This window comes from Lepidochelys kempii, chromosome 16 (genome assembly GCF_965140265.1).
Source record: "Lepidochelys kempii isolate rLepKem1 chromosome 16, rLepKem1.hap2, whole genome shotgun sequence".
NCBI lineage: Eukaryota > Metazoa > Chordata > Testudines > Cheloniidae > Lepidochelys > Lepidochelys kempii.
This window is the reverse complement of record NC_133271.1, coordinates 3,905,312-3,932,603: the sequence shown is the minus strand read 5'-3', so window position 1 is coordinate 3,932,603 and position 27,292 is coordinate 3,905,312. Positions and strand designations below refer to the sequence as shown.

The window sequence follows — 27,292 nt, the reverse complement described above, 5'->3', positions numbered from 1 at the left end:
TGCCCCGCCTTTCTGACGGTCTGGGACTGTTCATATTGATCAGCATAAGAAGCAAGGACTTTTTGCTGAGTTCATTTTTTTATTCCATAAACACTGTTTTACATCATTATTGGTCAGTCAGGAACTGCTCCTGGACAATCAAATCACACATTCCTTCGAAGCTAATTACACCCCTTTCTTTGACCCATTTATCTAACAGATCCTTCATTTGGTTTACATAAGCAACATTACTTAGTCCAGACCCTCTTTCAAGGGCTTTAAATTTTACTTTGTAAGTTTTAGGTGTAATTTGAAATTGTTTTAAAACCAAATCCTTAAATTTACCATAGTCAGAAGCATCCTTAATAGGCATCTTGTTAAATATGTTTAGAGCTCTTTCAGTCAATTTTGCTACCAATGTGGTCATTTTGTGATCGCTAGGAATTGCATGGAGAGTGCACAGTTTCTTAAAGGTGATGAAATCTTTAGCAATATCACTGGATTTATTAAACTGTGGACAGTCGCTCCCATTTGTGGATTTTTGGGGAAGAATTGTTAGGGCTATTCGGTAGACCCATCTTAGCCCTTTCCAGATCTAAGTGCTTCAGCTCTAACTCCGTCTCCAAGCGTTTTGCCTGTTTTCTCTCCTCTGCTTTCAACTCCAAATGCTTTAAGGCCATTTGTTTTTTATGTTTTTTTTTTCCCCCTATCTTTTTTCAGCTTTAAATCTGACTAATTTCAGGTTTTTTTAGACGGCACTTTTTTGTGTGTGTCATTTTAGCCTTTCTGTGCTTAGCCTAGCCTAACCGAAGAGCTAGGAAAGAAAAAAAGAGCTTGTGAATTCCCTTGCAGGACTTAACTACTCTGCTTTCAGGCAAAGAAAAAAAGGTCCAGTTGCTTTCAGCTTAAAAAAAAAGTGTCCTTTTAAAAAACAACCACCACCTCCCTGCTTTCCAAGCAGCCAAAAGAAAAAACATGAGTCCTTGTGGCACCTTAGAGACTAACAAATTTATTAGAGCATAAGCTTTCGTGGGCTACAGCCCACTTCATCGGATGCATTGAATGGAACATATAGTAAGAAGATATACATACATACATACATACATATATATATACACACACACACACACACACACACACAGAGAAGGTGGAATTTGCCATACAAACTGTAAGAGGTTAATTAATTAAGATGAGCTATTATCAGCAGGAGTAAAGAAAAGAAGCCCTTGAGGAATTCCACCAACAATTTCCATCCCACCATCAACCTCAGCCTAGACCAATCCACACAAGTGGTCCATTTCCTGGACACTACAGTGCTAATAAGTGATGGTCAGATAAACACCACCCTATATCGGAAACCTACTGACTGCTATACTTACTTACATGCCTCCAGCTTCCATCCAGGACACACCACACGATCTATTGTCTACAGCCAAGCTTTAAGATACAACTGCATTTGCTCCAATCCCTCTGACGAACACCTACAAGATCTCTATCAAGCATTCTTAAAACTACAATACGCACCTGCTGAAGTGAAAAAACAGACTGACAGAGCCAGAGGAGTACCCAGAAGTCACCTACTACAGGACAGGCCCAACAAAGAAAATAACAGAATGCCACTAGCTGTCACCTTCAACTCCCAACTAAAACCTCTCCAACGCATCATCAAAGATCTATAATCTATCCTGAAAAAATGATCCCTCACTCTGACAGATCTTGGGAGACAGACCAGTCCTCGCTTACAGACAGCCCCCCAACCTGAAGCAAATACTCACCAGCAACCACACACCAAAACCACTAACCCAGGAATCTATCTTTACAACAAAGCCCGATGCCAGCTCTGTCCACATATTTATTCAAGTGACACCATCACAGAACCTAATCACATTAGCCACGCCATCAGGGGCTCGTTCACCTGCACATCTACCAATGTGATATATGCCATCATGTGCCAGCAATGCCCCTCTGCCATGTACTTTGGCCAAACCGGACAGTCTCTATGCAAAACAATAACTGGACACAAATCTGACATCAAGAATCATAACATTCAAAAACCGGTAGGAGAACACTTCAACCTCTCTGGCCACTCAGTAAAAGCCTTAAGGGTGGCAATTCTGCAACAGAAAAACTTCAAAAACAGACTCCAATGAGAAACTGCTGAGCTTGAATTAATATGCAAACTAGATACCATTAACTTTGGTTTGACTAGAGACTGGGAGGGGCTGGGTCATTACACATATTGCATCTATTCCCTTAAATTAAGTATCCTCACACCTTCTTGTCAACTGTCTAAATGGGCCATCTTGATCATCACTACAAAAGTTTTTTTTCTCCTGCTGATAACAGCTCATCTTAATTAACCTCTTACAGTTTATATGGCAAATTCCACCTTCTCTGTATGTGTATATATATCTTCTTACTATATGTTCCATTCAATGCATCTGATGAAGTGAGCTGTAGCCAGCAAAAGCTTATGCTTGAATAAATGTGGTAGTCTAAGGTGCCACAAGTACTCCTGTTTTTTTTTTTTTTTTGCGCAGACAGACTAACACGGCTGAAACTCTGAAACCTGTCAAAAGAAAAAATGTTTTTAAACTCCTTAGGTCTGTGCTTTTGGTTTAAAATGATCCCACCTCTACCACCATGTCAGAGTTCCCTCCCCATTCTGAGGTACAGATGTGGTGACCCACAAGAAAGACCCCCCTAAGCTTATTTTTACCAGCTTATGTTAAAAACTCCCACAAGGCACAAATCCTTCCTTGTCCTTGGATGAGTATTGCTGCCACCACCAAGTGAGTTAGACAAAGATTTAGGAAAAGGACCACTTGGAGTTCCTGTTTCCCTAAAATATCCCCCCAAACCCCTTCACCCGCTTTCCTGGGGAGGCTTGAGAATAATCTACCAACCAGATAGGTAAACAAAGTGAGCACAGACCTGACCCTTAGGTTTTTAGGACATTAAAACCTATCAGATTATCTTAAAGTTTTTTTTTTCTCCTTAAAAAACAAAAAGTAAAAGAAACACCTCTGTAAAATCAGGATGGAAGGTAAATTTAGAGGGTAATGAGATTTAAAAAACACAGAGGATTCCCCTTTAGGCAAAACTTTAAAGTTACAAAAAACAGGGATAAACCTCCCTCTTAGCATAGGGAAAATTCACAAACTAAAACAAAAGAAACGAATGCATTTTTTTTTGCTATACTTACAATTTGTAATTTTAGAGGCTTATTTTCGGTATGGTTTAGAAGAGGGTTTTTTTTCCCCTGCCTGGTCACTCTCTTTGTCTGGAGAGAGCACAAAGAAAAACCTTTCCCCACAGGTTTGAAAGTATCTTCTCCCCTTATTGGTCCTTTTGGTCAGGTGCCAACCAGGTTATCTGAGCTTCTTAACCCTTTACAGGTAAAGGACGGATTTTATGCTACCTGTAGCTGTACGTTTATAACAAGCTGCCACAAAAGCAGGCAGCAGATGAGTAGAACCGGGTAGAATTAGTGGGGGAAGCAAAAGTGGATGGGAATCTGGGAGGCAGTGACCATGAGTTGGTTGAGTTCAGGATCCTGATGCAGGGAAGAAAGGTAAGCAGCAGGATACGGACCCTGGACTTCAGGAAAGCAGACTTCGACTCCCTCAGGGAACGGATGGCCAGGATCCCCTGGGGGACTAACTTGAAGGGAAAAGGAGTCCAGGAGAGCTGGCTGTATTTCAAGGAATCCCTGTTGAGGTTACAGGGACAAACCATCCCGATGAGTCGAAAGAATAGTAAATATGGCAGGCGACCAGCTTGGCTTAATGGTGAAATCCTAGCGGATCTTAAACATAAAAAAGAAGCTTACAAGAAGTGGAAGGTTGGACATATGACCAGGGAAGAGTATAAAAATATTGCTCGGGCATGTAGGAATGATATCAGGAGGGCCAAATCACACTTAGAGCTGCAGCTAGCCAGAGATGTCAAGAGTAACAAGAAGGGTTTCTTCAGGTATGTTGGCAACAAGAAGAAAGCCAAGGAAAGTGTGGGCCCCTTACTGAATGAGGGAGGCAACCTAGTGACAGAGGATGTGGAAAAAGCTAATGTACTCAATGCTTTTTTTGCCTCTGTCTTCACTAACAAGGTCAGCTCCCAGACTGCTGCGCTGGGCATCACAAAATGGGGAAGAGATGGCCAGCCCTCTGTGGAGATAGAGGTGGTTAGGGACTATTTAGAAAAGCTGGACGTGCACAAGTCCATGGGGCCAGACGAGTTGCATCCGAGAGTGCTGAAGGAACTGGCGGCTGTGATTGCAGAGCCATTGGCCATTATCTTTGAAAACTCGTGGCGAACCGGGGAAGTCACGGATGACTGGAAAAAGGCTAATGTAGTGCCAATCTTTAAAAAAGGGAAGAAGGAGGATCCTGGGAACTACAGGCCAGTCAGCCTCACTTCAGTCCCTGGAAAAATCATGGAGCAGGTCCTCAAAGAATCAATCCTGAAGCACTTGCATGAGAGGAAAGTGAAAAGGAACAGCCAGCATGGATTCACCAAGGGAAGGTCATGCCTGACTAATCTAATCGCCTTTTATGATGAGATTACTGGTTCTGTGGATGAAGGAAAGCAGTGGATGTATTGTTTCTTGACTTTAGCAAAGCTTTTGACACAGTCTCCCACAGTATTCTTGTCAGCAAGTTAAGGAAGTATGGGCTGGATGAATGCACTATAAGGTGGGTAGAAAGCTGGCTAGATTGTCGGGCTCAACGGGTAGTGATCAATGGCTCCATGTCTAGTTGGCAGCCGGTATCAAGTGGAGTGCCCCAAGGGTCGGTCCTGGGGCCGGTTTTGTTCAATATCTTCATAAATGATCTGGAGGATGGTGTGGATTGCACTCTCAGCAAATTTGCGGATGATACTACACTGGGAGGAGTGGTAGATACGCTGGAGGGGAGGGATAGGATACAGAAGGACCTAGACAAATTGGAGGATTGGGCCAAAAGAAATCTGATGAGGTTCAATAAGGATAAGTGCAGGGTCCTGCACTTAGGATGGAAGAACCCAATGCACCGCTACAGACTAGGGACCGAATGGCTAGGCAGCAGTTCTGTGGAAAAGGACCTAAGGGTGACAGTGGATGAGAAGCTGGATACGAGTCAGCAGTGTGCCCTTGTTGCCAAGAAGGCCAATGGCATTTTGGGATGTATAAGTAGGGGCATAGCGAGCAGATCGAGGGACGTGATCGTCCCCCTCTATTCGACATTGGTGAGGCCTCATCTGGAGTACTGTGTCCAGTTTTGGGCCCCACACTACAAGAAGGATGTGGATAAATTGGAGAGAGTGCAGCGAAGGGCAACAAAAATGATTAGGGGTCTAGAACACATCACTTATGAGGAGAGGCTGAGGGAGCTGGGATTGTTTAGCCTGCAGAAGAGAAGAATGAGGGGGGATTTGATAGCTGCTTTCAACTACCTGAAAGGGGGTTCCAAAGAGGATGGCTCTAGACTGTTCTCAATGGTAGCAGATGACAGAACGAGGAGTAATGGTCTCAAGTTGCAGTGGGGGAGGTTTAGATTGGATATTAGGAAAAACTTTTTCACTAAGAGGGTGGTGAAACACTGGAATGCGTTACCTAGGGAGGTGGTAGAATCTCCTTCCTTAGAGGTTTTTAAGGTCAGGCTTGACAAAGCCCTGGCTGGGATGATTTAACTGGGAATTGGTCCTGCTTTGAGCAGGGGGTTGGACTAGATGACCTTCAGGGGTCCCTTCCAACCCTGATATTCTATGATTCTGTGAGTGGCCTGCATAAGGGAGACGCGCGACAGAAGGGAGCTCAGTCGAAGCAGCACACAACACACCTTCAGATGCCTGAGCCACTTGCACTTTATCATTTCTACTGCTCCCTGCCCTGATGGAGGAGAGGTTGTGAAATAATTTTACCTGGGGCTGATTAGTTCTTCACTGAATCCACAGTGTGTCCTCATGTCATTTCCATTTTAAGTTAGCAATTTAGCTGGAAGGGAGCATATTTCATCCATTTTATTGAACATTTCAGTGGCTTGGGTGGAGAGCTCAAGGCCAAGAACTCCAAAGAGGTGCACAGTTCAGCTTTGCAGAGCTTATTAAATGCCTTAGCTTGTCTAGAGCTGTATTTCCATGAAGCAGAGTATCTGTTCAACAAGCATGAAGAGGCCTCTTCAAGTGGGATAAAATTACTGACCCAGAAAAACCAAGTTTTGTTTCCATCATTAGCTGCTTAGAGACTGTTAAACAGAATGTGACCCACAAATGTTGCACAGCAGAAATGAAAACAAACCCAAAACAGATGCATATTAGGATCGTGACAGTTGATAAGCAAGACACTGCGGTAAATAGTAACCCAACATCATGGAGCTGTGATAATCAGACTGAGGCTTGTCTCAAAGAAGAGTGGCTCAGAACCCATCGAAATTAGGGACTCCCCAAACGTGTACAAAGATCACGGGAAGAGTTAAACAGGTCTTTTACACAATCACAGAAATGGAAGACTGGAAGGGACCTTGAGAAATCATCAAGTCCAGTACCCCACACACAGGTGTTTGTCCCTCCTATTTTTAAAAGCCTCCAACGATGGGGATTCCACAACCTTATTCCAGATCTTAACTACCCTTATAGTTAGAGAGTTTTTCCTATTACCTAAGTCTCCCTTGCAGCAGATGAAACCTATTACTTCTTGTCCTACCTTCAGTGGACAAGAAGAACCATCAATCAGTACCATAACAACAGCCATTAACATATATGAAGACTTATCGGATCCCCCCCTTAGGATATAGATATTCAGGCCTGTCTGTAAAGGCCTATACTCTCTAAGAATTTAGGTGTATTCTTATCACTTAGCTAGTTATAGAGGTATAAAAGAAAGAATCAAATCACTGTCTGCCAGTGTAAGGGCCTTCTCTTACTGTGACAGTCTGAGGCCCTGTGCTTAGGCTAAGGCCTTTGGCTAAGCAGCAGAGGCAGCCATAAGCTGGGAAGCGAATGGTCACATCCTCACATTCCAAACTAGTCACACTGAAAGAAGGTGCTATTGGGCTGTTAGGAATACAATCCTGTCCTGATAATGCCTATCGCCTCCAGAGAAAGGGAAGTGCCTAGAAGATGTAAAAGGAAACTTAGTTTGATAGCATCCTGTCTGGCAAGAACTCACTTATCAATAGCTGGGATGTGAAATCCTCATTTCTTTGTTGTTCTGTCACTGTAGTCCCCATTTCCCTATTGTTTGTCTGTATAATCTCTGTCTGGTTCTGTGATGGTTTCTGTCTGCTGTATAATTAATTTTGCTGGGTGTAAACTAACTAAGGTGGTGGGATATAATTGGTTAAATAATCATGTTCCAATATGTTAGGATTGGTTAGTTAAATTTCAGTAAAATGATTGGTTAAGGTATAGCTAAGCAGAACTCAAGTTTTACTATATAGTCTGCAGGCAATCAGGAAGTGGGGGGAAAATGGGAACAGGGAATGGGGATGGGGAAATTGGAATCATGTTTAGCTAAGGGCAGGAACGGGAACAGGGACACAGGTAAGGCTCTGTGGTGTCAGAGCTGGGAAGGGGGACACTAAGGAAGGAAACTGGAATCATGCTTGCTGGAAGTTCACCCCAATAAACATCGAATTGTTTGCACCTTTGGACTTCGGGTATTGTTGCTCTCTGTTCATGCAAGAAGGACCAGGGAAGTAAGTGGGTGAAGGAATAAGCCTAACACCCCCTGCCCCTCAGTCTTTTTTTCCCCTCAAGAGTTCTTTTAGCCTTTCCTCATAGGTCAGGATTTCTAAATCCCCTTTTTGTTGCTCTCCTCTGGACTCTAATTTGTCCTCCTCTTTCTTCAGGTGTGGCGCCCAGAACTGGACACAGTACTCCAGCTCAGGCCTCACCAGAGCTGGGTGGGACAATTACTTCCCAAGTCTTACATACAACACTCCTGTTAATACACCCCCACACATTTATAAGAGTCTCTGTCTCTCATTGCGCAATGACCTCTTAAACTCCAAAGATATCCAATGAAGTGATTGACTACTTGTGTTGATTTTATTACCCTAAAGAAATACTGGTATATTACATATTGACTGGATTAACCCTTCAGAGTCTGTATGGCTCCTACATGGAAGACACCTGGGAAACTAGCTGTTTTAAGAAAGAGGTGGAAAGGTTTCTGGCCCAGGGGAAGCCAGGACAGGTCAGGACTCTTGACCAAAGCTACTGCAAATCTAACATTTTGCTGCCAGGAAAAAAAAAACCTGCACTTCTGCTTGCACCCAGTCCGCTTCTGTCATAAATATAAAGGGCAGGGTAAACACCTTTAAAATCCCACAGCTGCCACCGTATCAAAGTTCCTTCCCCACTCTGAACTCTAGAGTACAGATGTGGGGACCTGCATGAAAAACCCCCTAAGCTTATTTTTACCAGCTTAGGTTAAAACTTCCCCAAGGTACAAACTATTTTACCTTTTGCCCCTGGAGTTTATTGCTGCCACCACCAAATGTCTAACAAATATATAACAGGGAAAGAGCCCGCCCCACTAGATGAATCCGCCAAGGAAAAGTGAGCCTTCACCACACATGTTGGGCTGTATGAATTTAATGTACTCCCTTTCGGGCTGCAGAATGCACCCACCACCTTCCAAAGACTTGTAGATGGTCTCCTAGCGGGATTAGGAGAATATGTCGTCGCCTACCTTGACGATGTGGCCATATTTTCAGATTCCTGGGCAGAACACCTGGAACATCTACAAAAAGTCTTTTAGCGCATAAGGGAGGCAGGACTAACTGTTAAGGCTAAGAAGTGTCAAATAGGCCTAAACAGAGTGACTTACCTTGGACACCAGGTGGGTCAAGGAACTATCAACCCCCTACAGGCCAAAGTGGATGATATCCAAAAGTGGCCTGTCCCAAAGTCAAAGAAACAGGTCCAATCCTTCTTAGGCTTGGCCGGATATTATAGGCGATTTGTACCGCAATACAGCCAAATCGCCGCCCCACTGACAGACCTAACCAAAAAAACAGCGAAATGCCGTTCAGTGGACCGAAGAGTTTCAGAAGGCCTTTAACCAGTTTAAAGCAACACTCATGTCTGACCCTGTGCTAAGGGCCCTAGACTTTGACAAACCGTTCCTAGTAATCACAGATGCGTCCGAGCGTGGTGTGGGAGCAGTTTTAATGTAGGAAGGATCGGATCAAGAATTGCACCCTGTAGTGTTTCTCAGCAAGAAGCTGTCTGAGAGGAAAGCAACTGGTCAGTCAGTGAAAAGGAATGTTACACCATTGTCTACACTCTGGAAAAGCTATGCCCATATGTTTGGGGACGGCGTTTCCACCTGCAAACCGACCATGCTGTGCTACAATGGCTTCACACCGCCACGGGAAATAATAAAAAACTTATTTGGTGGAGTTTAGCTCTCCAAGATTTTGATTTCGACATCCAACACATCTCAGGAGCTTCTAAAAGTGGCTGATGCACTCTCCCATGAAAGTTTCCCGGAATCAACTGGTTAAAATCATCCTTGAGATGTGGAAAATATTGTTAGTCTTTATATACTTGGTAGTATATTTAGAGGTACATGCATCTTATTAACTCTGTTTTCTCCTAGAGCTCCAGGAAAAAATCACAGCCAGCGTTTCACCTTATCTGTGATTTGGGGGGCATCATAAATATAAAAGGAAGGGTAAACACCTTTAAAATCCCTCCTGGCCAGAGGAAAAACCCTTTCACCTATAAGGGGTTAAGAAGCTAGGATAACCTCACTGGCACCTGACCAAAATGACCAATGAGGATACAAGATACTTTCAAAGCTGGGGCGAGGGTGGGGGAGGGAGAGAAACAAAGGCTCCGTCGGTGTGTTGTTTTTTGCCAGGAACAGAAAAGGAATGGAGTCTTAGAACTTAGTAAGTAATCTAGTTAGATATGCATTAGATTCTGTTTTGTTTAAATGGCTGATAAAATAAGTTGTGCTGAATGGAATGTATATTCCAGGTTTTGTGTCTTTTTGTAACTTAAGGTTTTGCCTAGAGGGATTCTCTATGTTTTGAATCTGATTACCCGGTAAGGTATTTACCATCCTGTGTTTACAGAGGTGCTTCTTTTAATTTTTTCTTCAATTAAAATTCTTCTTTTAAGAAGCTGATTGCTTTTTCATTGTTCTTAAGATCCAAGGGTTTGGGTTTGTGTTCACCTATGCAAATTGGTGAGGATTTTTATCAAACCTTCCCCAGGAAAGGGGGTGTAGGGTTTGGAGAGGATTTTGTGGGGAAAGACGTTTCCAAGTGGGCTCTTTCCCTGTTATATATTTGTTAGATGCTTGGCGGTGGCAGCAATAAAGTCCAAGGGCAAAAGTTAAAATAGTTTGTACCTTAGGGAAGTTTTATCCTAAGCTGGTAAAAATAAGTATAGGGGGTTTTCATGCAGGTCCCCACATCTGTACCCTAGAGTTCAGAGTGGGGAAGGAACCTTGACAGCTTCTCTACTACCAGATTGAGCAGAATGTCAGTTGAAGACAGAACAGCCAAGATTCAGCCTGGGGGCCGGAGGAATTGGTCAGTATAGTGGGGGAAAAAACAAACAAACAAACAAACAACTAACAACTCCTCTTCAGGTTCACAGTACACAGTCTCCTAAAGGCAAGTGCCTATACAGAGCCAAGGAAAGCTTAACAGTGAGCTAAAAAGGGGTCTCTAATTAGATGAAGCAGAAATTGCAAGAACAGTGTCTCAGCTAACAACAATACTTAAGGCCAGATCTGTGTTTACCCAGAAAGAATCAAGATTGAGCCATGGTGAAATATATGGGTTTTCATTTTTCCAATCACTGATTTCACCAAGAAGGGAAATTAACTTTGTTACTAGAGTCTGCACAGTCTGCAAAACAATCAGCAGGTTATGTCCACTAAACAGCCAATGAATGCTGAGAAGTTACCCAGTTGCAAAGCACTACTGGTATGCATGACAAAGTCTCTATCCCATAAAGGAGCCTAATCCAAGTCTGAAGGAAAAGGTAGAAGAGAAAAGCGGAGAGGAGGACCTGCTCTTGGAGGAACATTTGCAAAGAACTCAGAGCATTTTATTTTGTGGGCTCCTCCAGCTTTGAATGTGCCATAGAAACAAGGCACTCTTTTCCCATCTATATCATTAAGCCACATTTGCAAACAGGGCAGACTTTGTATGGCCCTCCTTCCCCATTTCCAGGCACATTACCAAGGAGAATTCAGGAGACTGAGTGGTGAGAAAAAAAGCAGCAAAAGCTTTGAAGTGTTCAGTCAATTTTTTGGTTTTGCATTCTGCTTTGCAATATTAAGCATGGGGAGGAGAAGCTTTCTTTTTGACCCCCTCTGGTGATCAGCCTATGCTGTCAGAGTATGAGGACTGTTGAAACCCATGTCATTTTATCAGCTACTATTCATCTAAATGTCATATCCTTTTATCTATCTTGCCAAGCTATTTATCTCCATAGCTTCTTATGGAAGGAAGCAGGAGGCTCCGCAGGTTAGTGCATATATTCTGAACCAAGGCATTTCAACAAGGCTCCTCACCCAAGAGATGCTAATGTCAGAAAGCAGGTGTATCTCACATGCAGTCCAAACTCATCCCTGCCCCTGTGCTAATTATTGACTTCCTCTCTTAAGCCTTGGTTGTGTTCCACACTAGAACTGGCTTCAGTAATCTTTGGGATAATGGTGCTATAGGAAGATGGACTAGTTGACCCAACTGCAAGAGGGGTTTAGTTGCACGACTCACAAAGGACTTCCATACTCTCTGGCAGGGCCACCTTCAGTGGATGAAAGGGAACCACTAGTATATCAGTTTAACTCTAGTATAGCTCAGTAGAGACAAAAGCGATGGGCTGGTGGGCTCCGTCCAGTACTTAACAGGAAGGTTCAACATCAGAGGCCATCCTAACAGGCTCTTTTGTTGGCAGTCTCAGCAGGGAGGTGAAGCATTGATTTGCACATAGAGCCAGAGCTTCCTTCTCTCCCCTAGTTGGCCCCTCTAGCTGAAAGCTAAGGCACATTATGATAAATATATCTTTTTTGGCAATTCAGACAGCTGCCACTGAAGTATAGAGTTAAGGTCACCAATACAGCTGACCAAGTTAACAGAGAACTAGATCATGATCTAGGCAATAGAACCCACCCCCTTGACCGACCCCCTACCGGCTAGCTGTGCTTGCAGCTTGTTGAACTGTGCCTCATTCATCTCTGCCTCCTGCAGGGCTGTGGTCAGCTGTGTGTGCAGGTCCATCTCCTTCTTCTGGTGAGCAGTCATTTCCAACTGCAGACGGGAGACCTGTGCTGTAGCAGCTGCCAGCTTCTCTGCAACTTTGACCTGTAGCACAGAACAGGGGGAAATATCAGAACTCCTGAGTACTTAAGTGGGGTTTCCAAAAGTTGGCTCACAGGGCAGTGCTAGGAGCCCAGATTCCATGCTTGGTTTGCATAACTAGATGGCAGACACCCTCCTCCATTAGAGATACAGCTTGATGGAAGTTGCAGGCCAAAGATGAAGCACTGTATATTGAGCTGAGGGGCAGCAGCACAGCATGCTGCGATAGGCTCACTGCCCTACTAAAAACAGAGTGGCTCTGGGACACATAGTAGAGCACTGTGGGCCCTATTTGACCACACGCTCCACCCTGATTTATTCTAGTGGCTGGCGACAACCTCATCTCCAAGACAGATTAAAGCAGGTCACTTCAGGAAGTTTTTTTCGGAAAAAGACGTGTTTCACTGGTTGGCTGTTCTGTTCACCCCTTTGGGACTACCAGCTGGCCGGCGAGACATCGAAGCCTAATTGCCCAGAAAAAGGCGTCTTACAGGCGTCTGCCACCCCCAGATACACACAGCTCTCTTCAGGTTGCAAACAGACTGTGCCAGGGTAGCAAGTCTGACGTTACAATTCTGCCCCTGCCCTTCTAGATTTGTCAAACAATTAAAATGGACCGGATGATATGCTCATGGGGATAAAGCTGTTTGGGATGGGTAGTTGTCAGATGGGAGTCGACATGCAGACTATTTTCAAGTGAGTACAGGGATCAGTTTATGAAGACTAGCTGTGGAGAGGGAATTTCAGAGCAGGATGTGTACTCTGCATTCGCGAGATGGTTAGGTACATACTAATTTGTCAAGGTATTTTTCTGGCTTGCCAAGTTATTCACTGTAAAGTGCAAGTATTAGATACTTCTAACAGTGATCACTGTTCTAATCAAGCTTTTAGGATTTTATTCAAGTCAGTGATTCACAGGAAGCCAGATCTAATACGGGTTCTCACAGACAACTTGTTAATTACATGTTGTTAAAAAAAACTGAAAAGGCTCACAACCTCACAAACTAGATCCAGCTCCAAGTCTTTTGGGATAGGGCCAAAAATTCATGAAGGATATGCTGTAAAGACAGGCTGCATTATAATAGTGGGAACTTAAACAGTTCCTATTGTAGTTAAAAGTTACATTCAGATTCCGAACAGGTTCTCTGTTGTGCCCCACATAGTTCCAGCCCAATTTCCTCTTGGGCTAGCTACTTGCTGGCATTCAGAGAACTACCTCAGGTCTTGAATTACTGCTGGTCTCAAACTTGTAAACTGGTTCTGTACACCAGAGACTGACACTGTGGCTATTCATTAATCTTACTTAGAGACCTCTCTCCAAAGTATCTTAGTTACTGGGCTGCCAATCACACTTCCCCAGTGGGAGAAATTGTGTGATCACTTAATTAAACAACAAAGAACCAGGACCTGTGGATTAAGCACCTGTGGATGAGCAATGTGAAGTGATCAGTGATGACTATATATTAACATAGTTCCTACCACAGCATTCCCTTTTGTTCTCCTCTTTTGGAAGGGTGAAAAAAGATCATTATGAATGCAGCTTGTAAATTGTGGGTGGTGTTTTTTTTTAAATCTCCACATAGGCTGCCTCCAGCAGTTTTCATAAACTCAAAGGAAAACAAAGACCTGTTTCTGTGCTGAAATCAGCCTAGGTAAAAAAGAGTGGGGTTTGTTTGTTTGTTTCCCCCCCCATTAACTTCTGTATTCTGTGCAGCAGTATCTGAACTCCTAAGGTTAGCAAGTTTTCATCCACTCAGTTCAAATAGTTGAAAGGATTTTGCTCACAATTCTTCCTACCCAGCCTCCTGCCAAAAAGTGTTGGCTGTGGACTGTAAAGATGTAGGAGAATCTTCAGCTCAGAAAGAGACTTTATCAAAGTTAGAGGCATGTGTAAACTGTAGGTTATGGGAGAGAAACCCCAAGGCTCTAGAGAGTCAGGGACACACTGCCTCACCTGGTCCCAGCCCCGATCCACTGGCAGCATGTGCTGGGAAGAGAAAGCAGTGACAGGAAACAGGAAGAGTTAAGAACGCCAAGTAGAAAGGCAAAAGCATTAATTACTTAGAACAGCTAAGTGTGGCATTACAGGGGCTAAAATGTGACAAGAGAAGCATTCAACCTATTCCTTGTTTGACAGCTGCAAAAGCTCAAAAACAGAAAGAACAGCAGTGAAGCCATGTTTAAAAAGGGGCTAAATCTCTCCAAATGTGGAGGACTGTATGGAACATGGATGGTCAAATGGACTATGCAGTCATCTGGGAGCCAGGAGCTTCTGCATTCTAATCTCTGTACTGCCAGTGACAGCAAGTCATTTCACCATTCTGGAGAGCGATGATACCACCAACCTTACATGAACATGTCAAAACTTTGATATTAACTACTCTGCAAGTGCTAAGCAGAAATGTATTACCCCAAGGGCACAAGTTACAGATTCATTGCTCCTCACTGAAACCTGGGCCATGCCAGGATAGAGGGCTACCCCCCAGTTTGCATACACGGGAGCAGAGAATCCTCTCAGATCTTCCATGGTTCTCTCCCCTGGTTTGTTATTACTGAAACTGCCTACATCAGGAATTTGTCTCCATTGCAACAATTGACATAGCTACACCAAAGCAAACCCCAAGGATAGACAAGAAAGCTAGAGTGTGCAGCGATGCAGATGACTCACGTTTGAAGCCAGGGTAAGCATCTCCAGTGCAAATCATGGCTTTTCTAACCTACAGGGGAGCCAAATGAACCACTGCAATCGACTGCTGGAATTGGGTCAAGTCTCAGCACGGACAGGGCTTAAGGATGGATGCACTCTCTCTAAGCAATTGCTATGGTTGCCACAGTGATGCTGTGTGCTCAGACAGGAATGGAGGTTTATCAGTATCCTCAGTCTGTGATGCCACATGGCTGGAGCTGACTTGCTATAGTTATTGTTTCTGTAGCTTGCCACAGACTGTTGCTGGAGAACGTACCCCAGCAAAGTACTCCCTTTCTTCATGGTCTAGCTGCACCCAGCATATATTCAGCCACTCATTTCTCTGGATCCTCTGTGTTCCCTAACCAACAGGAGAGGCAGCTACTATACTTTAGGAATTAGGGTCTTCACTTTTTTACAGCCCACCAATTCACTGTTCTCATACAAGAAAGCAGAGGAAACGCAAGCACTTATGATTAACGCCAAACAGGAAATAGATTAATAAAAATGGAGTGCACACCACACAGCAGGGCATGGCAGTGCAAGGTTCATACGTTATTTTGGCAAAGTACAAAAGGGGCCAGCAATTGCTAGCAACATACTCAAAGCCCCCTCATACTAGTATATTAGAATGGGCTACAGTCTTCCAAATGAATCTGCACAGGCCTAACAAGCAACATATGGCTGTATTTAACTGGGTTCCTACACATGGTAAATAACGGAAGGCAGCAGGACGGAAAGAAACACCGGGTTCCATGTTTAACTGACATGGCTATTTGAGAGACAAGGTGGATGAGAAGTAAGTCCAATAAGAAATTACATCACCCACCATGTCTCTCAAATATCCTGGGACCAACACAGTTATACTACAAATGACTACTAGAAGTGAGTTTGACATATAACACTATATTACTGTATCTGAAACCTGAGGTTTCACTGATTTTTGAAATCAAGACATCTTATTAGAGAATCAAATCTAGCAGGTAAGAGGATTGTTATATGGATATTCTGGTGGCCCAAGTTCTACCAGCCATTTAGCAGTAGTAGAGGAGCTTTTTTGGGAATCTGACAATGTAGTAAAATAGGCAATGTGCATTTTGAAATAGTTATGAGACCCTGCTAATAGTCAAATGGTAGCTAAGCTACTGTGTGTATGAAAACAGAAAGTTAAGAGTAACTTTTGTACCTTCCATACCAATGTAGCAATTGAAAGACTATCCAAGCTAAGACATCTTTAAGCCTTATGCAACAGAAGCACAGATGCTACAGTGCTGGGGCCATGCAAACACCTAGACAGATCAGAATGAAAACTAAGGTAATGGCTTTAGAATCCATGATTGAGAACCCCTGGGTTCTCTTTTTAGGAGAGTTTTAGGTCAGAATCCCCAGTGTCTGTTAGATAGAACTGCAAACCCTTCTCTAGCCTTGGTCAGAGCTCTGTGTTTGTACTTATTGCTTGGCTAGTTTTACCTTTTCCTGCTCTGCATGCAACACCCTTGCCTGAGTGTGTTCATTTGTCGTTTGCAACGAGTTGTTTCTCTGCTCCATCAGCAGGTTGCTCTGTTCAACATACCTAGGAAAGGGGGTGGGGGAGGGAAAAATCATAGAAAACGACTTGAGCACAAAACACAAAAGGGGACTTGAAGTGAAAGCCTATTGTGGAAGAAAGACACCAGTGTTTGTGAAAAAGCCTCATGAACAGAATAAGTTCCAAAACAACTCTGTGTGATGTCTTGCACACAAATGCAACTAGGGATATGTGGATATTTAAGATCTGTCAGTTTAAGGCCAGAAGGGACCCCATTAGGGCATCTAGTCTGACCTGCTGTACAGCACAGGCCACCAACACCACCCAGCACTTGCACGCTAACCCAACAACCAAAAACAAAATCAAAGCACTACAGACCACAGGAGACTAGATTATTCTGTGCCAGAGGCACAGAATAGGAGGGACTGAGGTGTACCAGTACTTGAGGCCCCCCTCAATGCCAGGGAAATGATGAAATGATATACACCCAGATAATCTTGGCAAATGACATGCACCCACATGCTGCAGAGGAAGGCGAAACCCCCCCAACGTCACTGCCAATCTGACCTGGGGGAAAATACCTTTTTGATGTAACATATGTAATGAGTTAGGCTCTGAGCATGTGAGCAAGAACCAGCCAAGCACCTGAGAGACAGAATGCTTAGTGTCATATCAGAGCCCTGGCCGATCCTGTCCAATGGATGGACAATGGAGGGAGCAGTATGACTGCTCAGAGCTCCGGTACGAAACTGCAGAAAAACCTGAGTGTCTCTGGATTAAGTTTAGAAGTGTGTGCAACAAGAGTGATGTAGTGGTGGGAGTCTGCTATAGACCACCGGACCAGGGGGATGAGGTAGATGAGGCTTTCTTCCGGCAGTTCACGGAAGCTACTAGATCGCATGCCCTGATTCTCATGGGTGACTTTAATTTTCCTGATATCTGCTGGGAGAGCAATACAGCAGCGCATAGACAATCCAGGAAGTTTTTGGAAAGCGTAGGGGACAATTTCCTGATGCAAGTGCTAGAGGAGCCAACAAGGGGGGGCGCTTTTCTTGACCTGCTGCTCACAAACCGGGTAGAATTAGTGGGGGAAGCAAAAGTGGATGGGAATCTGGGAGGCAGTGACCATGAGTTGGTTGAGTTCAGGATCCTGACGCAGGGAAGAAAGGTAAGCAGCAGGATACGGACCCTGGACTTCAGGAAAGTAGACTTCGACTCCCTCAGGGAACGGATGGCCAGGATCCCCTGGGGGACTAACTTGAAGGGGAAAGGAGTCCAGGAGAGCTGGCTGTATTTCAAGGAATCCCTGTTGAGGTTACAGGGACAAACCATCCCGATGAGTCGAAAGAATAGTAAATATGGCAGGCGACCAGCTTGGCTTAATGGTGAAATCCTAGCGGATCTTAAACATAAAAAAGAAGCTTACAAGAAGTGGAAGGTTGGACATATGACCAGGGAAGAGTATAAAAATATTGCTCGGGCATGTAGGAATGATATCAGGAGGGCCAAATCGCACCTGGAGCTGCAGGAGTCAAGAGTAACAAGAAGGGTTTCTTCAGGTATGTTGGCAACAAGAAGAAAGCCAAGGAATGTGTGGGCCCCTTACTGAATGAGGGAGGCAACCTAGTGACAGAGGATGTGGAAAAAGCTAATGTACTCAATGCTTTTTTTGCCTCTGTCTTCACTAACAAGGTCAGCTCCCAGACTGCTGCGCTGGGCTTCACAAAATGGGGAAGAGATGGCCAGCCCTCTGTGGAGATAGAGGTGGTTAGGGACTATTTAGAAAAGCTGGACGTGCACAAGTCCATGGGGCCGGACGAGTTGCATCCGAGAGTGCTGAAGGAATTGGCGGCTGTGATTGCAGAGCCATTGGCCATTATCTTTGAAAACTCGTGGCGAACCGGGGAAGTCCCGGATAACTGGAAAAAGGCTAATGTAGTGCCAATCTTTAAAAAAGGGAAGGAGGAGGATCCTGGGAACTACAGGCCAGTCAGCCTCACTTCAGTCCCTGGAAAAATCATGGAGAAGGTCCTCAAAGAATCAATCCTGAAGCACTTGCATGAGAGGAAAGTGATCATGCAAGCCAGCATGGATTCACCAAGGGAAGGTGATGCCTGACTAATCTAATTGCCTTTTATGATGAGATTACTGGTTCTGTGGATGAAGGGAAAGCAGTGGATGTATTGTTTCTTGACTTTAGCAAAGCTTTTGACACGGTCTCCCACAGTATTCTTGTCAGCAAGTTAAGGAAGTATGGGCTGGATGAATGCACTATAAGGTGGGTAGAAAGCTGGCTAGATTGTCGGGCTCAACGGGTAGTGATCAATGGCTCCATGTCTAGTTGGCAGCCGGTATCAAGTGGAGTACCCCAGGGGTCGGTCCTGGGGCCGGTTTTGTTCAATATCTTCATAAATGATCTGGAGGATGGTGTGGATTGCACTCTCAGCAAATTTGCGGATGATACTACACTGGGAGGAGTGGTAGATACGCTGGAGGGGAGGGATAGGATACAGAAAGACCTAGACAAATTGGAGGATTGGGCCAAAAGAAATCTGATGAGGTTCAATAAGGATAAGTGCAGGGTCCTGCACTTAGGATGGAAGAACCCAATGCACAGCTACAGACTAGGGACCGAATGGCTAGGCAGCAGTTCTGCGGAAAAGGACCTAGGGGTGACAGTGGACGAGAAGCTGGATATGAGTCAGCAGTGTGCCCTTGTTGCCAAGAAGGCCAATGGCATTTTGGGATGTATAAGTAGGGGCATAGCGAGCAGATCGAGGGACGTGATCGTCCCCCTCTATTCGACATTGGTGAGGCCTCATCTGGAGTACTGTGTCCAGTTTTGGGCCCCACACTACAAGAAGGATGTGGATAAATTGGAGAGAGTGCAGCGAAGGGCAACAAAAATGATTAGGGGACTGGAACACATGAGTTATGAGGAGAGGCTGAGGGAGCTGGGATTGTTTAGCCTGCAGAAGAGAAGAATGAGGGGGGATTTGATAGCTGCTTTCAACTACCTGAAAGGGGGTTCCAAAGAGGATGGCTCTAGACTGTTCTCAATGGTAGCAGATGACAGAACGAGGAGTAATGATCTCAAGTTGCAGTGGGGGAGGTTTAGATTGGATATTAGGAAAAACTTTTTCACTAAGAGGGTGGTGAAACACTGGAATGCGTTACCTAGGGAGGTGGTAGAATCTCCTTCCTTAGAGGTTTTTAAGGTCAGGCTTGACAAAGCCCTGGCTGGGATGATTTAACTGGGAATTGGTCCTGCTTTGAGCAGGGGGTTGGACTAGATGACCTTCAGGAGTCCCTTCCAACCCTGATATTCTATGATTCTATTCTATGATTCTATGTCCCATCTCTAGCCATAGACATCCCTGATGCTTCCAAGGTAAGGAAAAAACCTGCCCAGAATACACTGGGAGAAAAAATTCCCTTCCTGGCTGGCTGAAACCCTGAAGTATAAGCTTTAGGAACGTAAGAGATAAATTGGAAGTGAGCTCCATGGTTGCTGAGCTCTGACCAGCACCAACACATAATTGCACTCAAATTTGTCCTACTCTCTTAGAACTAATTAAGTTGTTTGCCCCCACAGCTCCTATTGGAAGGCTGTTCCAGAACCTCCCCCTCCAATGGTTAGAAATCTTCTCATTTCCAGCCTGAATTTGTTCATGGCCAGTTCACGTCCATATGTTCTTGTGCCAATACTGTCCTTCAGTTTAAAATAGCTCCTCAACCTCCCTGGTATTTATCTCCCTAATGTATTTAGAGAGAGCAATCATATCCCGTCTCAGCTGCCTTTTTGCTAGAACAAACAAGTCAGGCTCTTCCAGTTTCCTCTCATAAGACAGGCCCTCCATTCCCTTGATCATTCTAGCATTCTAGTCCTCCATTCCCTTGATCTTCTTCGTTGCACTAGTTCAAAATGAATTTAAAGACTGGAACACGAGTGACTAGGATCGTACACAGTATTCCCGATGAGAGAGACAGTATGATGCAAGTTACAGAAACATTGGGGAATCTGGAGATAGAGGAAATTGGTTAGTATCTCTGCTTCATCCTCCTGCCAAGAGAGCAGTGTTGCTGCAGTACAATGAATATTTAACATCTCAAGTGATGAGGCTTTCACCACTTCCTTTGGGAGACCATTCCATTCTAGAGACATTGTACGGCACATATCTGAGAACGGTGATAAATTGGGAATACATCCCATGCACCAGCACCCTTCTCCATTTGACTTGAAGGAGCAGCAATAAGAATAATCAGAGAGAGCAGACCCATCTCCCTTTGGCCATAAGGACTGTTGTTGTGATGTGGTCAGGAAAGGCAACAACAGGTCTTTACCTGCCTGCTGTGCTCCAAGTTTATGCCCAGCCCCAGTTTCAGAAATATGGACACCTTAAGTACCTACAGGAAAGGCATGTCCTTGTGCTAGAACCCAAAGAATCTAAGACCCCGTCCCTGAATTCAGTAATCTTTGTTCCATTTGGCAGTGAAATGAAGACCTCTTCTACAGCAAAAGAGAAAGTGCAGTTTTGCACCCGCCCATTCCTCACCGCTGATTCCGCCCAATCAATTCGCCGATCTTCTCATTCTGTTCTTCAATCCGGCTGCTCTTCTCAAATATCTCCTGCTTCAACCTCTCGTTCTCCTAAGGTGTAACCACAGAGTATGAGCACAGCCACCTTATTTGGGGTGACCTAGGGAATGCCACCTACAGCTGATTTCATGATCAGAAGAAATTTAATAGTAATGCTGTTACCACCTAGGCACGTACAGAACACAGTATCAGTTACTGAGGAACCAGCAAGGCTACCCTAGCACTCAGCCACCCGCACCTGAATGATGCGCTGGATGTTGCTCATGATCATGGCAGTTTCCATGGTAACTGAAGAGATGCCAGGTAGCAGCAAGTTGTTGCTAGTGTTTTGTTTCTGTAACTCCTCCACCTGTAAGGAATAAACCATGGAAGTCACTTCAGCAGGATGTTAATGTGAGCATTTAGCACGTCACAACTTGTCACAACTTCACCTGAGATACACAAAGTAGGTGAAGTAGTGTCTTTTATTGGACCAACTTCTGTTGGTGGATGATACAAGCTTTCTAGCTTCATCTGATCACTCATACAGCAGTTGTAGAATATGCATATAAACTACAGCCATGCCACCTTGTGCAGGGCTGTGGGATTCCTTGGAGGCGAGCCATTAAGTGTACAATCATAACAGACAGCTCTTTCATGAGGATCATCTTGCTGCAACTGGGCATTTTTTATAGTAGTCAAATCACACGTGAAGTATAATTAGTGAAAACTCCACCGTTATATGGTTAAGCTACTGCAGAATGTAAAAGCTAAACACAGCAGCTTGAACTCTTCAACATAACACCTACTTCTGAGGCACTATATGGTTGAGAAGGGCAAGTGGCTTTATCCCCTTGTGAACAAGCCCGCTCCACATCAGATCTCTCTCCTCTACTGCCAGGTCTATATCATTACCTTGGCAGCTAGATGATCCATTTTATCAGCTACTTTGCTAACAGCCATTCGGATTTCAGTGTTATGTTGTCGAGCTTCTGTCATCAAGAATGAAGTAACGTCACTAGGTGCTAGAATAGGAAGGAGAAAGGTGACCAGTTAGCATGGCAAAAAGACCACCACAGAAGCAGAAGTACAGTATTAGCATTGGTCTACGTTCAAAGCCTGGCAGCTACATGGTCTGCCATCTTCCTAAAGGTCAGTGATTAAGAAGATCTAGAAAACAAGGCATGTTATTGCTTTAACTATAAGAAACCAGGTCTATAGTTGCAGGAAATCAATGGACTTGTTTACAGCAATTCATAGATTCCAAGGCCAGAATGATCATTGTGATCATCTAGTCTGATCTCCTGTGTAACACAGGACAGAGAACTTCCCCAAAATAATCCCTAAAGCAGAGATTCTCAACCTTTTACTCTTCCTCCCCACCCCCCAACATGCTATAAAAAGTCCACAGCCTACCTGTGTCACAACTGTTTTTCTGCATACAAAAGCCAGAGCCAGCGTTAGGGGGTAGGGGGTTAGCAAGCAGGGCAATTGCCTGAGGCCACACACCACAAGGGCCCCTGCAAAGCTAAGTTATTCAGGCTTCATCTTGAGCCCTGGGTGGTGGAGCTCAGGCCCCAGGCTTCAGCCCCCTACGGTGGGGCTTTGGCTTTCTGCCCTGGGCCTCAGCAAGTTTAATGCCAGCCCTGCTTGGCAGCCCCCTGAAACCTGCTTGCAGCCCACCACTGGGCCCAGGAACCCTGGCTGAGAACCACTGGCCCTAGAGCATCTCTCAGAAAAACATCCAATTTTGATTTAAAGATTGCTAATGATAGAGAACCTACCATGACCCCTGGTAAATTGTTCCAATAGTTAATTATCCTCACTGTTAAAAATGTATGGCGTATTTCCAGTTTGAATTTATCTCGTTTCACCTGCCAGCCATTGGCCTGTTACACCATTCTATCAGATTGAAGAGCTCATTGTTAAATATTTGTTCCCCATGTAGGAATTTATAGATCGTCATCGCGGCTGCCAAATGTTTAAAACACATGTAACAGGATAAACAATTAATAATTTATAATGAAATTTAATAAGTGACTATGTTAGAGTCACTAGCCATGTGCACACTCGGGAATAGATCTCAGGAATTTTTTCCCCATATTAGTCCCTTCCCTGAGTGCACCTTGCGGGGCGGGGGCGGAATTTGAATTATTAACTATTATTTGTCCTTATCCGGCATTTAAGAAAACAAAACATGGCACAACATAAAACTGAGCCAACAGATGTAAGGGCTCTGAACGGGATGGGTGTATGTCTGCTTCCAGTCTTGTATGGATATTTATTACAAAAAATTAATTTACAATGCATCAGAGCAGCTAAGAGATTTCATATGGTGCACATTTTCCTGACATACCTTGGAAAGGTGCTGGATACATCTGTCCTACAGGCTGGAGTTGGGAAGCAGCTGCAGTTTGTGAATAGGCATATGCCATTCCCGCATACGGCTAAGGGAAGAAGACACTTTGTTTTGTTTTGTTCTAACAGTTTCAGTTACATGCTACTCTCTATAATGTCTGTTATGGATGAAGTTTGAGAATCAAGGTCTGAGTGGAGCATCTGTAGATTAAATATGGATGCTAAGACAGCGAATGTCACTGAAGCCATTTTTAAGGAAGAACAAGAATAAAACTGATTCACTTCGGTCATCTCTAGGTAGGACAACCACAAAACCCAAATAACTTTTCTTCTGACAAGCTTTCCTCACTCAATGTAAGTGAACTGAAGCATCTGGGGGTCACAAATGCTATTAACTCAAAGACTTTCCATTTAGTCCAAAACAGGAGTTTTTCAAGGGAGTGTGCGAGCCAGATGCACCTAGTAAATGTTCTCTAAATTTAGGCCAATTAACACCCCACTCACAAAAAAAACCCTGCAAGAGTACAAATAATGCAGGCACAAGTCCAACAGCAGAGTAGAGGCTATCTAGTTTATTGCACTGAATGCAGCATGTATTATTACCTGCCTTGTAGGCAAGTGGCAGATTAGTCTCAAGAGCCTGCACGTGCTCTGAGGGCTTATGCTCTAATAAATTGGTTAGTCTCTAAGGTGCCACAAGTACTCCTTTTCTTCTTTGAACTGGAGGAGTTAAGGGAGACAGAGAGGCACATAGATGAGACTCTCGGAACACAATAGAGAAGTCCCACTCCCCACATGACAGCCTCTGTGCTGCTGAGGAGGATGAAAGTCTTGGGGAAGGAGAACATCAAGGTGGAATGGAGGGAAATGATCCCATAGCTGGTATCCTCTCATGAGGGTGGAGACGCAGGTTATTAGGCACAGGCTCCCCTACCCCACCCTCCATACAATTTCAGAAACCAGATGTGGCCCTCAGGCCAAAATGTTTGCCCACCCCTGGATTAGAGTATTAGAAATATAGATGGTTGGGTTTTGTGGTTTTCTCAGTCATCATGGTATGTTGCCTGCTCGGTGTGAAGGTCGAGGACCTCTCAAGACATCTAGGCACACTTATGTGCAGTGCTGCGGATGAGCCAGTGGTCATGGTACATGTCGGTACCAATGACATAGGGAAAGGTAGGAGAGAGGTCTTGGAGGCCAAATTTAGGCCACTAGGTAAGAGACTGAAGTTCAAGACATCCATGGTAGTGTATCTGAAATGCTTCCAGTTCCACACACAGGGCCAGTTAGACAGGAAGAACTGCAGCGTCTCAATGAGTGGATGAGATGGAGTTCAGAGGAGGAATTTAGGTTTATTGAGACCTGGGGAAATTTTTGGAAAAGGAGGAGCCAAAGAAGGAAGAATGGGCTTCATCTAAACCCAAACAGAACCAGAGTACTGGCATGTAAAATTAAAAAATGTCTAGAGGCATTTTTAAACTAAGGGGTGGGGGAAACAGATAGGTGGAACACAGGATCTGGTCCAAGAGGTGAATATAGCTGAACCACTACATAACAGAGACCATAATGTAATAAAAAGTTAACATCCTTGTAGGGGGAAAATACCAAAGAAACACACCACAGTTTAACTTCAAAGAAGGGGAACTGCACAAAAATGAGGCTAGTCAAATGGAAATTAAAAAGAACAGTCATAAGAGTAAACTGCCTGCAAGCTTCATGGAAACTTTTTAAAAACACTATAATAGAGGCTCCAACTATAAGTATAACCCAAATTAAAAATAAATAAATAAATAAAAGGACCAAAAAAAGCTGCCATGGCTAAACAGAGTAAAAGAGGTAGTTAGAGACAAAAAGACAACTTTTTAAAATTTGAAATCAAAACCTACTGAGGAAAATAGAAAGGAAAAAACTCTGGCAAATCAAGCGTGGAAGCATAATTAGGCAAGCCAAAAACAAACAAACGAACCCACCAAAAATTGCTGTTTTAGTTTTTGTAAGTACATCAGCAACAGGAAACCTGCCAAACAATAAGTGGGGCCACTGGATGATCAAAGTGCTAAAGAAGCACTCAAGAAGTTAAAGAAGAAGTTAAATGAATTCTTTGCATTGGTCTTCACTGCAGAGGATGTGAGGGAGATTTCCACACCTGAGCCATTTGTTTCAGATGACAAATCTGAGGAACTGTTCCACATTGAGGTGCCAATAGAGGTGGTTTTGGAACAAATTGGTAAATGAAACAGTAAGTCACCAGATCTCTTGGATAAATACCATCTGGTCCTGAGGGAGCTCAAATATGTAACTGCAAAACTACTAACTGTGGTATCAGGTTTCAGAGTGGTAGCGGTATGTAACTTATCGCTTAAATTAGCTTCTGCACTAGATGACAGGCAGAGAGCTAATGTAATACCAATTTTTTTTTTTTTTTTTTAAAAGGCTCCAGAGGGGACCTGGGCAAATTACAGGTCAGCAAGTCTAACTTCAATACCCAGCAAATTGGTTGAAACTATAGTAAAGAATGGAATTCTCAGACACACAGAGGAACACAATATATTGGGGAAGAGTCAACATGGCTTTTGTAAAGGAAAATCATGCCTCACCAATCTATTAGAATTCTTGGAGGGTGTCAACAAGGTTGAATCAGTGGATATAGTGTACCTGGACTTTCAGAAAGCCTTTGATAAGATCACTTGCCCAAGACTCTTACGCAAAGTAAGCAGTCATTGGATAAGAGAGAAGGTCCTTTCATTGATCGATAACTGGTTGAAAAAGATAGAAAACAAAGGGTAGGAATAAATGGTCAATTTTCAGTGGAGAGGGGTAAAATACCATGGTCTGCCAAAGGATCTGTACTGGGACCAGTGTGGTTTAACATAATAATAAATGGTATGGAAAAAGAGGTAAACAGTGACGTGGCAAAGTTTTCAGACAATAGTAAATTACTCAAAATACTTAAGTCCAAAGCTGACTGCAAAGAGTGACAAAGGGTGACAAAATGGCAGATGAAATTCTATGCAAAGTAATGCACACTGGAAAACATTATCACAACTATACACACAAAATGATGGAGTCTAAATTAGCTGTTACCACTCAGGAAAGAGATCTTGGACAGTTCTCTGAAAAGATCTGGTCATTGTGCAGCAGCAGTCAAGAAAGCTAACAGAATATTAGGAACTATTAGGAAAAGCATAGATAGTAAGACAGAAAAACATAATACCACTATACAAATCCATGGTATGCCCACACCTTGAATACTGTACGCACTTCTGGTCACCTGATCTCAAAAAAGACATTACAATTGGTAAAAGCATAGAGAAGGGCAACAAAAATGATTAGAGGTATGGAACAGCTCCGGTACGAGGAGAGATTAAAAAGACTGGGATTTTTCATCTTAGAAAAGAGAGACTGGGCGGGGGGGGGAGAATAGAACAGAGGTCTATAAAATCCTTATTCATTTTCACCACACCATTTGTGAAGTGTTATTTACCCCTTCACATAACACAAGAACCAGAGGTCACCCAATGAAATTAATGGGTAGGAAGTATTTCTTCACACAATGGACTATCAACCTGTGGAACTCATTGCCAGGGGTTGCTGTAAAGGCCAAAAGTATAACCGGGTTCAAAAAGAGTTTGATAAGTTAATGGAGAATAGGTCCATCGATGGTCTAGGGAGGTTGTGAAAATCTCCATCACTAGACATTTTTAAGAGCGTGTTAGACAAATCCCTGTTAGGGATTTGTCTAGATAATACTTAGTTCTGCCATGAGTGCAGGGGACTGGACTAGATGAGCTCTCGAGGTCCCTTCCAGTCCTATGATTCTATGGCTATTAGCCAACATGGTTAGGGATGCA

At 43.8% G+C, this 27,292-nt stretch overlaps 1 protein-coding gene across 14 annotated transcripts in view; it reads right to left on the bottom strand.

The window, feature by feature from the left end:
- The window catches only part of FKBP15 (FKBP prolyl isomerase family member 15), a 126,562-nt gene that overhangs the window by 21,394 nt on the left and 77,876 nt on the right, over positions 1-27,292 (bottom strand). For 11 of the 14 annotated variants that reach the window (XM_073313897.1, XM_073313898.1, XM_073313900.1 and 8 more), the window contains 7 exons: positions 23,440-23,530; positions 21,999-22,108; positions 21,343-21,453; positions 21,061-21,155; positions 16,447-16,549; positions 14,245-14,277; positions 12,122-12,293 (listed from right to left, as the gene is read on the bottom strand). In XM_073313897.1, coding sequence (XP_073169998.1) covers positions 12,122-12,293; positions 14,245-14,277; positions 16,447-16,549; positions 21,061-21,155; positions 21,343-21,453; positions 21,999-22,108; positions 23,440-23,530 — 715 coding nt within the window. The remainder of the gene's footprint in view (positions 1-12,121; positions 12,294-14,244; positions 14,278-16,446; positions 16,550-21,060; positions 21,156-21,342; positions 21,454-21,998; positions 22,109-23,439; positions 23,531-27,292) is intronic. The other 3 variants (XM_073313892.1, XM_073313904.1, XM_073313903.1) reach the window with 2 other exon arrangements.